Genomic DNA, 13,059 nt, shown 5'->3' with positions numbered 1-13,059 from the left:
AACTCTGAAGTATCAGAATTGCAGATTAGAAATTAGAACCGGGATTGTATAAGAAAATTCATTCAAACGGAAATGGAAAATGTAAACAAAGAATCAAACATACAATCTAACTATTAGATCTTAAGATCTGAGCGAGTTCAAGAACAATTGAAAAACAAAACAAGAAATCTAAAACCCTAAACATTCCATAAACCAAATCCAAGACCAAATCCCTTCTCGTCGCTGATCTGCGAAGGAGCCTCAGAGAACGCTCATACAACTCTCAACAATAGCATCTGGAATCTTTAACCAATGAATAAGGATCTTAAAGCTGTAGAGAACGCCCTTCTAGCTCGGGATCCTGTTGCGTGAAGAACAGAGGAAGAAAGTGGCAATCAAAACTTCAATCGGGTGATCGGTCCGATTTTCAACAGCTCCGAGCTAATGTGGAAGTGGAACAATTGCGAAAGCTTCAGGAAAACTCCAATTAACCTTCGCAAATGTCTGGAAGCCTCAGATCTAGAGAACGCCCTTGAATATGAGGATGAATGGAATTGCGGAGGAAGAAAGTGTCGCAGATCTAGAGAACGCCCTTGGATCGCGATACTGCTCTTCACTTGTTGATTGTCGTTGATTCCTGAATTCGCCGTTGAAGTTGGAATTGAGACCGAGATCTGGAGATGGTGAATGGGAGCTTCGGCGTCGCGGAGAAGAAGAAGAAGGTACTGTAGCAAAATCGCGAACACGCCAAGCCCGAAGTTCACTGTAGCTTCTCGTGGGATTTAAACCTCTCCTCATCTGATCGGACGGTCCAGATTGTTTCTGGGCTTGATCAACGACTGGATGAACTCAGATCTGGATCAAAACCCTTGGATCTTCATCTACGGCTGTGATGTGCTTCCTCGTAGCTTGGATGGACCAGATCCTTGACGGATGGCTCAGATCTCTCTAATCTTCAATGGATGGTCCAAAACACTCCAAGGCTTGATCGACTTGATTAGTCCTTGATTTGAGCCCAAATGTGGCCTGATCTGATCGGGTCCATGACCCTTTTGATGCCTACAAAATAATAATCACATATTAGCATCAAATACCATAATTATGAATCAATTTGTAATTAAGTACAAGATAAAATGAAATTATGAAATGTAGAGTAAATATGACTTTAAGCTATGAAAATATCATTAAAAATATGCATTATGAATCAAGATAATATAGCCAAAATCATGGTGCTAATCTTCATAAACCAAAATCAAGTTTTTGAGAAGAACACAACACTATGTCATTAGTTTCATAATACCAGCATCATAGTAGTGTTGGTTTCGTAATACCAGCATCAATGTCCGTGTAACTTGACACACAATCATAACTTTTTGTAAGAGACTCAGAACTATGATTTCATAGCATCTCTACCTTCTCCACCCTCAGAGCTTTTATCTCATTGTAATTTTTGAAAATTTTGATTCCCCTAGTCCATCAATAAGTTTTGGTCAAAACTCATTGATAGACCTAGAGAGTTCTAATCGAACTCATTCCAAGTGTTATAGGTTTATAAAGTGCCCTAGAGTTTATATGTGCCCAAAAATATCAACTTGAAGTAATTAATAACAGTGATTAGAAGGTTTTTAAAGTTTATGACTTTAAAACAATTTACACATACCTATAATTTATCGTAGGGATGTTAGAACCAAACATAGATATCATAAATACCTTCTCTATATTACCCTCTTTCATTCCATGCCAACTTTTCAAAAATTTAAATCTCCTAGGTCCATTAATAGGTTTTAGTTAAAACTTATTAATGGACCTAGATAATTCTGATGGGATTCATTCTAATTTTTATAAATTTCTAAAGTGCTTTGGAGTTTAAATATACCTTTATTGATTATTATTTTTTTAAAAAAAATACATAGTTTAACACACCAACATCGACATGGTGTTTATTTTTAAAAACTAGTACCATCATGGTGCTAGTGTAGGGTTTAAGTCGTATAGGATTTTTAAAAATTAATATCATGATAATTATTACATGCAAAGAGGAAAATATTTAATATAATTTAAGAGAAAAGAGAAAGGAGAGATAAATATTTAATGTAATTTAAGAGAAAAGAGAAGGGAGAAAATTGCATGCGAATAAGAGATGAAGGAAATGAAAAAAAAAAATTTATCAAAAAGGATAAAACGAGAAAGATGTACACCTTTTGGGCAATCATAACATTGGATGCGCCTTTTGGCAATCTCAAATATTGGGTACACCTTTTGTGAAATTGTTGAAAATAAATTTGTCTTTTCTTTAATTTTTTTTTAAGTAAATAAGAAAATTGTCTAGCTCCCTTATTTTCTTGTGCTGGTTGGTTTTGCTCCCGGTCGACCGTGGGAGGAAGACTCCGGTGCTGATGGACTCTTTTCTCATCCCGGAGCTGCAAGGGAAGACCGCTCTCATGCTGGATCCTGGATGGCGCTGGTGGTGGAGGGGAAATGGAGTCCGCCAGGAAGGAGGCGAGAGCTAGCGGAGCGACGCAATTCCTTCAAAGCTAACTCCTTTGTCTTTGCGCATGCTGCGTACGATTGCTGCTTCAGGTGAAGGATCGGAAGGAATTAGAGTTCGGCAATTGCAAGAACCACCGCATTTTTGAAGGGAAATAGGAAGGAAAAAAGATGCACTTCCGCTGATGGTAAGCGAGCAAGGGGTTCCCCGGAAATGACTTCCTTGGCCTCATCGTGCAGATTTCACGCCTGCAGAGACAACATTAGCACCAACCACACGAGATAACTCAAAAATGTTGAAAGAAACAAACTTACTTACGATGCGAAATTGATCTCTGTTTTACTATAATAAATATACTATCCTCTAACTAATTTAGCACCCGTTGGGACTTCTTTCAAGATTTAAACCCCTAGAGTTTGCACTCAAATAATGAGGTACCTTCTGATAAAAGAGTATTTGATGAGTCTAGAAGTCTTAGAATGGGCATCGTTGCATTTTTTTTGAGTTCAATGAATGGTCCTACTGACACATAAGAAAAAGAAAAAGCGGTTGAATGACATGCAAAATGAGATGAAGTCTTTGCATGAAAATCGTACTTATGATTTAGTGAAATTAACAACGTAAGACGACTCTAAACAATAAGTGTGTTCAGATTTCAGATTGAAGAAAATAACTCACTTCCAAAGTACAAGTAAGATTATTATTCGCCCCCAAGTCATATGCAACAACAAGACACTCGAGTAATTTTTCAATCAATCATGGTTCAAATCCTAATTACAGGGCACTATAGAATATTTTTTCTAATAAAATGAAAAATCTAAGATGTTGATTATTGGACGAGGAGCAACTCATACTTTCAGATTTACTTGATGTTTAGTCTATGGGATTGGACCATCCACCTCTATAATTAGTTGGATCGAAAGCTAGATACTTGAATAATAATAATAATAATAATAATAATAATAATAATAATAATAAAAATAATTTTATTATTCAAAACATATTTTTTTTCTTGTAAATGTCATTGACTTTCTCAAAAAAAAATAGTGAATAGAAATTAATAAATTAAACAAGACATCAAATCATGGTTTAGTAGATACCTAGTCCTCAATCAGTGGAGATCAAGTCACGTCAATGGAGATTAATTATCATAATCATAAATCCTTTCAAGATTCTCATAAAGGTTGTCTTGGTAGTCGATTATGCTCACACCTTATCATCATTACACAACTTGACTTGGCTTATATCTATTAATTGCACTGTGCAATTATATCGTCCTTGTACTTCTCCAAATAATATCACTTGGAAAGTGACGGCCAACATTATATATTTGATTTGATTAGAGGTTTAGGGCTGAGACAAAGTGCCAATGTGAAATGGAAATTTATAGTCTATGGCAACGGTGATGTGCAACTTTGATTTGTATTCTAGTTGGAAAATATTAATGAAGTTTCTTGGAAGATTAGGCTGTAATTAATTAGGGTTAGAAATCAAGGTGTTGCATGTGAGTAAACAGGAGAACTCATTCTAGCTCTATAGGTCATTGTATTTTATTTTATTTTTAATAATCTAGATGTCCAAATTCACCCGATTAATAGAGGTAGAAGATGGTCTTCCTCTCTGATTTACTCATCGGTTAAATCAATGAACTATAACAATGTTGATGTCAATGGATAAGGGTTGCCGCTTACTAGTGATTCACCAATGACCTATAAATTGTATGCACATTCATGGGTGGTGAATGCCTTAGCTTCCTATTTGCGTTGGCCTAATGGCTACCTTAGCCTGCGAGTCATGTTGGCCTATGGATTCAACAGGCCATGGGAATCCACAAGCCGACACTATACGATCGATCTTCTACAGTTGCCTCCCGATTCGAATGTTGGCTTGTAGCTCTGAATATTTGTGAATTTGTTGATGGTTGCAACTTGCTCTATTTTCTAGTTCAAAGGTACGTAGTACTGCATTGAGTGCCACAATTGTACCCTAACTAAGTTTCTTATATTTCTTTTATTGACATTGACATATATCCTTCTAGCCATGCATATCTCTCTTTGTCACATTCCACTCCACTCCACTCCATCCCCACTTTTCTCTTTTCCTGTCTCCATCTTTTCTCATGGTTCTAGCTAGCGAGGCTTAGCAACAAGACCCAAGCATCAATATCTAGGACACTTTATTATCGTACCTATCAAATTCGCTAACAAATGATTCTTCGTTTGAAGTAAACAGGGTCTTCTTCAGCTAATACTTACCTATGTCAATGTTACTTCCACTTGGATGGGCTTTTCATTGCCTAGATGACGAACTTCAAATAATATCTTTAAGGATATATTTTAATCAGCTCTTTGCACTGACTAATCATGGAGATGATCAACCTGATCTCACAAAAGTTTCTCATCGACTATCAAAATTAATCCGAAGAAATATAGGATCTTTTTAGAGAATGCGCATATATATAAGTTATTTTTTATTTAATTTATTTATAAGTGATTAAACAATACTAAACATGCATTTTGTACCTTAGGAGGTGGAATTTATGATTAAGAATTATTTTATTTTTTAAGTTGTAAGTTTTTTTAAGAGTTGATTAATTTTAGGATGGACGATACGGCCTCACTGAGGTGGTGACCCAGCATCACGACCAATTATAATCATTTAATCATTTTGATTGTAAATGAAATACTTCAAACTTGAATCAGAAAACAAATATAAAAAGGTGGAAAGTAGGATGGATGACCTATGGCATTAGTTTTTGTCAAGTCCTGGCCCTGCAGATGATCATACTGGTCAAAAACAAAGAAGAGAGGAAGGGAAAGGAAAGGAAAGGAAAGGACTGAACAGTTGAATGACAGCAGAAGAATGAAGGATCCTCCTGTCAACGAAAGAGACTAAATTTTACCTCAATGAACAGATTTTCCAGGCTTCCATAACCTCCAAGATTCTCATGTACCTTTCATAGTCTCCTATTCGGACATATTTTCTTTCCAAGACGCTTTAGTTGGCTTCATCTCTCTGTCTTCCTCCAACCTCATCGTCTCCTCTTCTTCCTCTTCCTCTGTTCGATTAGCTCGTGAAGCTCCCTTTAATTTCTTACTTTTCAGTCGAGGCCTATAAATAAGGCTCGGCATGCATGCGATGCGATCGTATATGGAGCAAGCGAGATACTGGATGTGGACTGCCACCGAGCTGAGCCCGGACCCGACGAGGCTTGTTCTCGGTCGCCGACTGCCGTCGCCGTCCTGGGAGGAGAAGGCCTTCGCGGCGGACGCCGCCGAGGCCCACTCGGGGGGCTGCGTGTGGCCGCCCAGGTCTTACTCCTGCAGCTTCTGCCGCCGCGAGTTCCGGTCAGCGCAGGCGCTTGGCGGCCACATGAACGTGCACCGGAGGGACAGGGCGAGGCTTAGGTCGTCCAGAGCCGAAGCGCCGCCGGAAGACGAAGCCATACGGGAACGCTTCTTGCTGAGCAGCTCTGCTGCTGCTGCTGCTAACCCTAACCCTAATTCTGGACCTCCTCGAGTTCAAACTCTCGGAGAAGGAGAATTAGGGTGCGATTCCGAGGAATTTGGTAGAAAGAGATGGAGAGAGGAAGAAGAAGATGGGATCATGATTACAGACGACAACAACAAGAGGAGAATACTGACTCATATACCAAAAAATTCTATCGATTTCTTAGTATCAATTGCCTCTCGTAGTAGTGATGGTGGCGATCTACAGAAGCAAATTGAGGAGTATGTGCCTGTTGAAGAGTTGGATCTCGAGCTTAAGCTTGGATCAGATGCCCCAAATCAAGTCCATAAGTAGAAGTTGAATAGTTTATCAAAGTGTGCGATCTTGATTCCCTTCTTCTGTACTCAATTACATGTCTGAAATATAATGTCTTATTTTACATTCGGAATCCCTCTCAATTAATTAGTCATAAATATCAAACTAATCATAATGATAATTTACAATTAATAAGTTGCGATAAGGAGAACTGGAGAAGCAGCTCAAGTTCCAGCCTGTGAGCTCATTCACTGACACATTCCAGCTGCAGTGTCAAATAAACAACAATTTAAAGCCTTACACTCCTCTCTCATCGAATGTACAAATTCAAAACAATTCATATATCTGATCATTACCCGGATTCCTTATCAGAAATGCTAACATTCCAGTGCATGGCTCTCATCTCTTCTGCATTTTTCTAACTCGCCAAGGCTCCAAATCCAAGAACAACAACATATATTAAATCTTCATCCTCTGTAACTTGAGTTTATCATTTATCACTCAAACAATGCCAATATTATTCTTTAACTTTTTGACTTTCCAGACACAAGAAGTGCAGTGCATGCACCAATTCATCCATGCAGTGCCACAAATACACATGCGGATATTAGGCATGCAGCAGAGGAATTTAAGAAGGCAGTCAGTGAATATTTTCTATTAAGGGTCAAGGACTGAGAGAATTGGACCAAAGATAGAGGCTTTGGAAGAAGAGTTCTTAAGGTGTAAGCTACCCTGCTGGTGTAAAAGGTTTAATTGTCATGAGATACTGAGAATTTATTAGTTAGGTACTGCAGTGGCATTGGCTTCAAGTCTGCAATAAATAATTTAGTTACTGAATCCATGTAAAAGGGACATTAATTAGGAGACTGGGTTCGTCTTGTCCTCTGCCGCGGTGCTGGCTAGCAGACAAAGTGTGCTCAGAGAGGAACAGCTAGTTGAGTAGGGAAGTACAGAAAGAGAGAGGGTGTTTGATTCTGAGCATCAGTGATGGAGGGAGCACATGGAAGGAGGTGTCCTGTTGCAGGGCATTAGTGGCTGTGCAAGTACTCGAGCGAGGAATGAAGGCAATGCACATCTTCTCAGTGCCATCAAGCAATTAGCTATCTAGCTGTTTACTTTGGAGTTAATCCTCAAGAGAATATGGAATCATTTGTACTAATTCATATCAAATTTAATTCCTATGAGTACAGCTTTATTAATTTTAACAATCTCATGAGGTTGTGTTTAATTTGGTACATATGAATGGAATAAAGTTGGAGGGATTGATTTCGTTCCATGATGTCATTCTAATATTAAGATAGATAATTTGATCACTATCAATTATAGTACTCACTAATTAATTATGATTTTAATACCAAAATTTAGATAAATAAAAATGAGTCAATTGGGTAAGACAATAAGCTAGTTGGATAAGGCAGGTGGTTTGGTCAATCAAGCTAAGCAATTAGGGCCCGTTCGATCGGACCAAATGAATTAAACTAAGCATGTTGAGTAGGTTGGTTAGCACTGGCTCAGCGGACTGAACATGTCGAGTAGTACGTAAGCTAAACACATCTGGTGTGGCAAATGGATTGTTAGGTTGGTAAAATCATTTGAGCCAGGCGAGTTGAGATGATCAAGTGCACTGAGTTTAGTTGACTAAGCAAATGGGTTGGGTAAACCACTCAATTAGCTAGGCAAGCCAAGTAGATCGAATAAGTTAGTCAAACTAGTTGAGTTGGGTAGGTAGGTCGAACCACTTAAGTAGGTTGAGCCAATTGGTTAAATAGACTAGGTGAACCAATTGAATTGGACATGTTGAGTACCAAACAATATGAGCATATTATGTGGATCTCTAAACCAATTGTATCAAATGTTAAAAATAGATTGAGCACCTTAAAACAACCTAGATGGACCATATAAGTCAAATTAGTCTAAAACATAAACCAACAAGGCAACAAAGGAATTAAATACATTTTGAAATAGATTTCTAATAGGAAAAGTTGATTCTCGTGATTCATAATTTCCACTTGAGTAGGATATTGATTTAGGGTAAGATCACACATGTGGCATATAGAGTAGGATGAATATTAAGGGTGTTAATGATTACCATATATATTTATAAATTATAATATATGTCCGAGGAGGGATCTAAGTGGAGTCAATGATTCAAATTTGTACCCACAGAGATTATAGTTTTGCCCACCTTGAATCTTTCAGGGAGGATTAGACCCAATAACATTTGATCTATGGCTGACCAATATTAAACACCATCATTTAGCTATTGTTATTTTTTTTCCTAATAGCATGTCATATGTAGAGAATTAATTAGGGCATTGATCATGACTTTTAGCATGTACAATTCCCTATACAAAGTTATAACCTAAAACCTTTAAATAAATAATTTTTTATTACATTACCTAAAATTGAACTAAAATAATATTAGACTATATTTTATTTCCAATAATATGATAATATGATTACCAAGTAATCACATAATCAAGCTCATGCATGATAACCTTAAATCAAACTCACCCTAATGTGTTTGGTTCAAGTTATCATGTATAACCTTGATTATGTGATTACCAGATAATTACATAATCAAGGTTATGGAGAATAAAATATAACCAAATATTATTTGGTTGAACGTAAGTAATACAACAAAATTTTATTTATTTGAAAATTTTAATAAATAACCTATTTTAATATTTTACTATATTACCCTATTTACAACACACTTTTTATTTTATTTTTTTTTCATTTTTTATTTTTTTATTTTAGGGTTTAAGGTTAGGATTTATTTTTTTATTATTTGTTTACATCTTTTTTATTTTTTTTTACATTTTTCTTTGTTTATATATTTTTCTCTTATCGGATGGTATTTTTTGTTAAAAAAATTCGTTAACATCGGAATCAGGAAAAATCTCAATTTCTAGAGGTTTTTCGATTCTGGGTTGTATCCCCCTTTTACCGACATGTCGAGCATTAAATATTACTCAGAAATCATCGATTACTTAAATCAAACATGATTTTCATTGATAACCTTGGATGGATAACCAAGATTATCAAGGATAACCCCCAACCAAATGTACCCTTATCCTTGATAACCTTGGTTATCCATCCAAAATTATCAAAGAAAACTCTATTTGGTTTAAGTAATCGATGATTCCCGAGTAATGTTGCATACCCGACACATCAGCAAAAAGAAAACTTCAAAAAACTGAGGTTTTTTTTTTATTTCGGGGTTAATGAATTTTTTTACCAAAAATACCTCCAATAAGAGAAAAATATTTAAAAAAAAAAAAAGAAAAACTTAAAAAAAAAAAAGGATAAACACAAATATATATATATATATATATATATATATATATATAATTTTTTTAAAAAAAACCTAAACAAACATAAAAAAAAATTTTTAAAAAAAAACGTAAAAAAAGGAAAAAGTAAAAAAAAAAGCATAAAAACGTAAAAAAAATAAAAAGGGAAAAAAAAAATAAAAATTAAAAAACCGTAAAAAATAATAATAATATGTATGGTTGGTTTTGTGAGAGTAATACAGTAAAATATTAAACTAGGTTATTTATTAAAACCTTCAAACAAATAAATTTTTGTTGCATTACTTAAGTTGAACCAAATAATATTTAGTTATATTTTATTCCCCATAACCTTGATTATGTGATTATCTGGTAATTACATAACCAAGGTTATACACATTAGGGTGGGTTTCGTTTAAGGTTATCATGCATGACATTGATTATGTGATTACTCGGTAATCACATTACCAGGTTATTGGGAATAAAACATAGTCTAATATTATTTAGTTCAATTTTAGATAATGTAATAAAAATTTATTTATTTAAAGATTTTAGGGTATAACTTTGTATAGGGAATTGTATCTTAATCAACTAATAAAACATAATAATAATAATAATAATGGTGATATATAAAAATAAATAAAATTAGATAATATTTTAGAAATTTTTATTATTTTAAAAAAATGGGATAATTTTTTATTATGGATACATAGCATAGGCTTGATATACAAATTATATCAGCCCAACGACATTTAAGATTTAGTTAATTTTTTGATAACATTTTAATACATTTAGAGGAGCTAAAATAAATCATGAATAGTAAATTTGAACTCCTTGTAATCTCAGAAATCCACAGGAATTGAAATAAGTGCAATCAGAGTTCTTTAGGTCCATCAGTAGGTTTCGATCAAAACACACTGATGGACCTAGAGAGCTTCGATGGCACCCATTTCAGTTCCTGTGGATTCCTGATATTGCAAGGAGTTCAAATATGCTATCCATTATTTATTTTGACTTTTAGAAGGTGTTAAAATATAAGAAAAAAGAATCAGCATAAAACCTCCACGTTAGGCCTGATATGAATCATATCAGGCCCATGTTGGGCCTGATATGGAATCATATCAGGCCTAACACGGGCCTGATATGATTCATATCAGGCCTAACATGTAAGTTTTTTGCTGATTCTTTCTTCATATATTTTAACACATTCTAAAAGTTAAAATAAACAACGGATAGCATATTTGAACTCCTTGCAACATCAGGAATCCACAGGAACTGAAATGGGTGCAATCGGAGCTCTCTAGGTCCATCAATAAGTTTTGATCGAAACTCACTTATGGACCTAGAGAGCTCCGATTACACCCATTTCAGTTCCTGTGGATTCCTGATATTGTAAAGTTCAAATATACTATTCATTGTTTATTTTGACTTTTAGAAAGTATTAAAATATAAGAAGAAATAATCAGCAAAAAATCTCCACGTTAGGTCTGATATGAATCATATCAGGCCCATGTTAGGCCTGATATGATTTCATATCAGGCCAAATGTGGATCTCACTCTATTAGGAATGCTCAACTGTTTTAGGAACTCTTCATTTCATAATGGATGTGTCTATGATTGCTAACACTGTGTAGACAGCAAAAATTAGAGAACAAGAAGCAGAATATGCTGAGAAAATGAAAAATAAAATTGCTATGATTCACAAAGAAGCCAAAGAGAAGAGAGTAACGACTGAGGCTATGTGCCGTGAAGAGCTATTGAAGTCATAAGAAAGTGCGGTTAAATATCACGCCACAGGGCAGATGCCAAAGCAAGGTTGTAGCTGCTGCTTCAGTTTATGAGAAATAGAGATAGTAACAAGATGTTATCTCATGCATGCTTTCTAGCTTATGGTGTGTTACTGAGGACTTCAGCTTGTATCATTGTAAGAAAATAAGAGGTATTTAATTTACAAGTCCAATTCTTCTTGTCTTTGTAATTCTTCATAAATATTGTATTTTGTCTCTATAATTCATTATGATTTTTATGTTTGGGTCAGTAGTATATTCTTTCATTTGTACATAATGAATTACAGAGACAAAATACAGTATTTATGAAGAATTACAAAATCCACTGATCGACCTAGAGATATCAGATTGTGGCTATTTAAGATCCTATGGATTTCTAAAATTGAAAGGAGTCCAAATATGCTCTCCATTATTATTTTTGACATTCCTAGTGGTAGACCAGAGGTTTTGAAAAACCTAAATCTCTCTTTCTTTCTTTCTTTCTTTCTTTCTTTCTTTTTTCCTTTTTTTCCATTTTTTTTGTTATTAGGCATGATATCTCCCATATCAGACCCACATTGGGCCTGATATGAAGAGATTTCAGGCCTAACGTAGGCCTGAGATCTCTTCATATCAAGCCTAATAACAAAAAAAGAAAAAAAGAAAGAGAGATTTAAGTTTTTCAAAACCTCTGGTCCACCACTAGGAATGTCGAAAATAATATAAAGAGCATATTTAGACTCCTTGCAATTTTAGAAATTCACAAGAACTGAAATGGGTGCAATCGGAGCTCTCTGGGTCCATCAGTGGGTTTCGGTCAAAACTCACTGATGGATCTAGAGAACTCCGATTGCACCCATTTCAGTTCCTATGGATTTCTAATGTTGTAAGGAGTTCAAATATGCTCTCCATTGTTATTTTTGACATTCCTAGTGGTGGAACAGAGGTTTTGAAAAACCTAAATCTCTCTTTCTTTTTTTTCTTTTTTTTTATTAGGCCTGATATCTCCCATATCAGGCCCATGTTTGGCCTGATATGGGAAGATATCAGGCCCACATTGGGTCTGATATGAAGAGATATCAGGCCCAACGTAGGCCTGATATCTCTTTATATCAGGCTTAATAACAAAAAAAGAGAAAAAAAAAAAGAAAGAAAAAGAAAGAAAAATAAAGAAAAAGAGATTTAGGTTTTTCAAAACCACTGGTCCACCACTAGGAATACTAAAAATAATAATGAAATGCATATTTGTGTTGATACGGTCTGACCTGGCTGCTGTTTTGATGTTGACACAGATTTAAGTTTGTATCAGATATTAATTAAACTCAGATTGATTACTAATCAATGTTGATCAGGTGGAAGGGAAAAGTCCAAGTATGGAAACTTGGCACGCGAAGTCAGAGAGGTCTCGGTAGCTCGTTCTCCGGACGAAGTCGGAGAGGGCTCGGTAGCTCGTTCTCCGGACTAGGTCAGAGAGGGCTCGGTAGCTCGTTCTCTAGACTAGAAAGGCTTTAGGGTTTAGGGCTGGGAAGCGCCAAACCTACCTTACATAGGCATTGGATCGGTCTGTTGACCGATCCAGTGATACTATGGATATCTGATCGGTCAACAGACCGATCCAGTGATACTGTGATTATCTGATCGGTCTGGTGACCGATCAGTAACCAAATAGTAGCTTTCTGTGGGTTATCTGATCGGTCTGGTGACCGATCAGTAACCAAACAGTAGTTCACTGTAAGTTATCTGATCGGTCTGTAGACCGATCAGGAAG

At 35.6% G+C, this 13,059-nt stretch overlaps 1 protein-coding gene across 1 annotated transcript; it reads left to right on the top strand.

Moving 5' to 3' along the window:
• The first annotated feature begins 5,476 nt into the window (after positions 1 to 5,476).
• On the top strand, positions 5,477 to 6,283 carry LOC121987694 (probable transcriptional regulator RABBIT EARS). The gene has a single exon (XM_042541428.1). The coding sequence runs from the start codon at positions 5,597 to 5,599 to the stop codon at positions 6,269 to 6,271; it is 675 nt and encodes a 224-aa protein (XP_042397362.1). The 5' UTR covers positions 5,477 to 5,596; the 3' UTR covers positions 6,272 to 6,283.
• The last annotated feature ends 6,776 nt before the right edge of the window (positions 6,284 to 13,059 follow it).

Source organism: Zingiber officinale, chromosome 5B (genome assembly GCF_018446385.1).
Source record: "Zingiber officinale cultivar Zhangliang chromosome 5B, Zo_v1.1, whole genome shotgun sequence".
Classification (NCBI taxonomy): domain Eukaryota; kingdom Viridiplantae; phylum Streptophyta; class Magnoliopsida; order Zingiberales; family Zingiberaceae; genus Zingiber; species Zingiber officinale.
Note: the sequence above shows the minus strand (reverse complement) of the source record. Positions and strands in the feature narration are given on the sequence as shown.

What these genes read in the sequence shown, in the direction of transcription:
- LOC121987694 (XM_042541428.1), top strand. Translation starts at nt 5,597, where the DNA reads ATGCATGCGATGCGATCGTATATGGAGCAAGCGAGATACTGGATGTGG.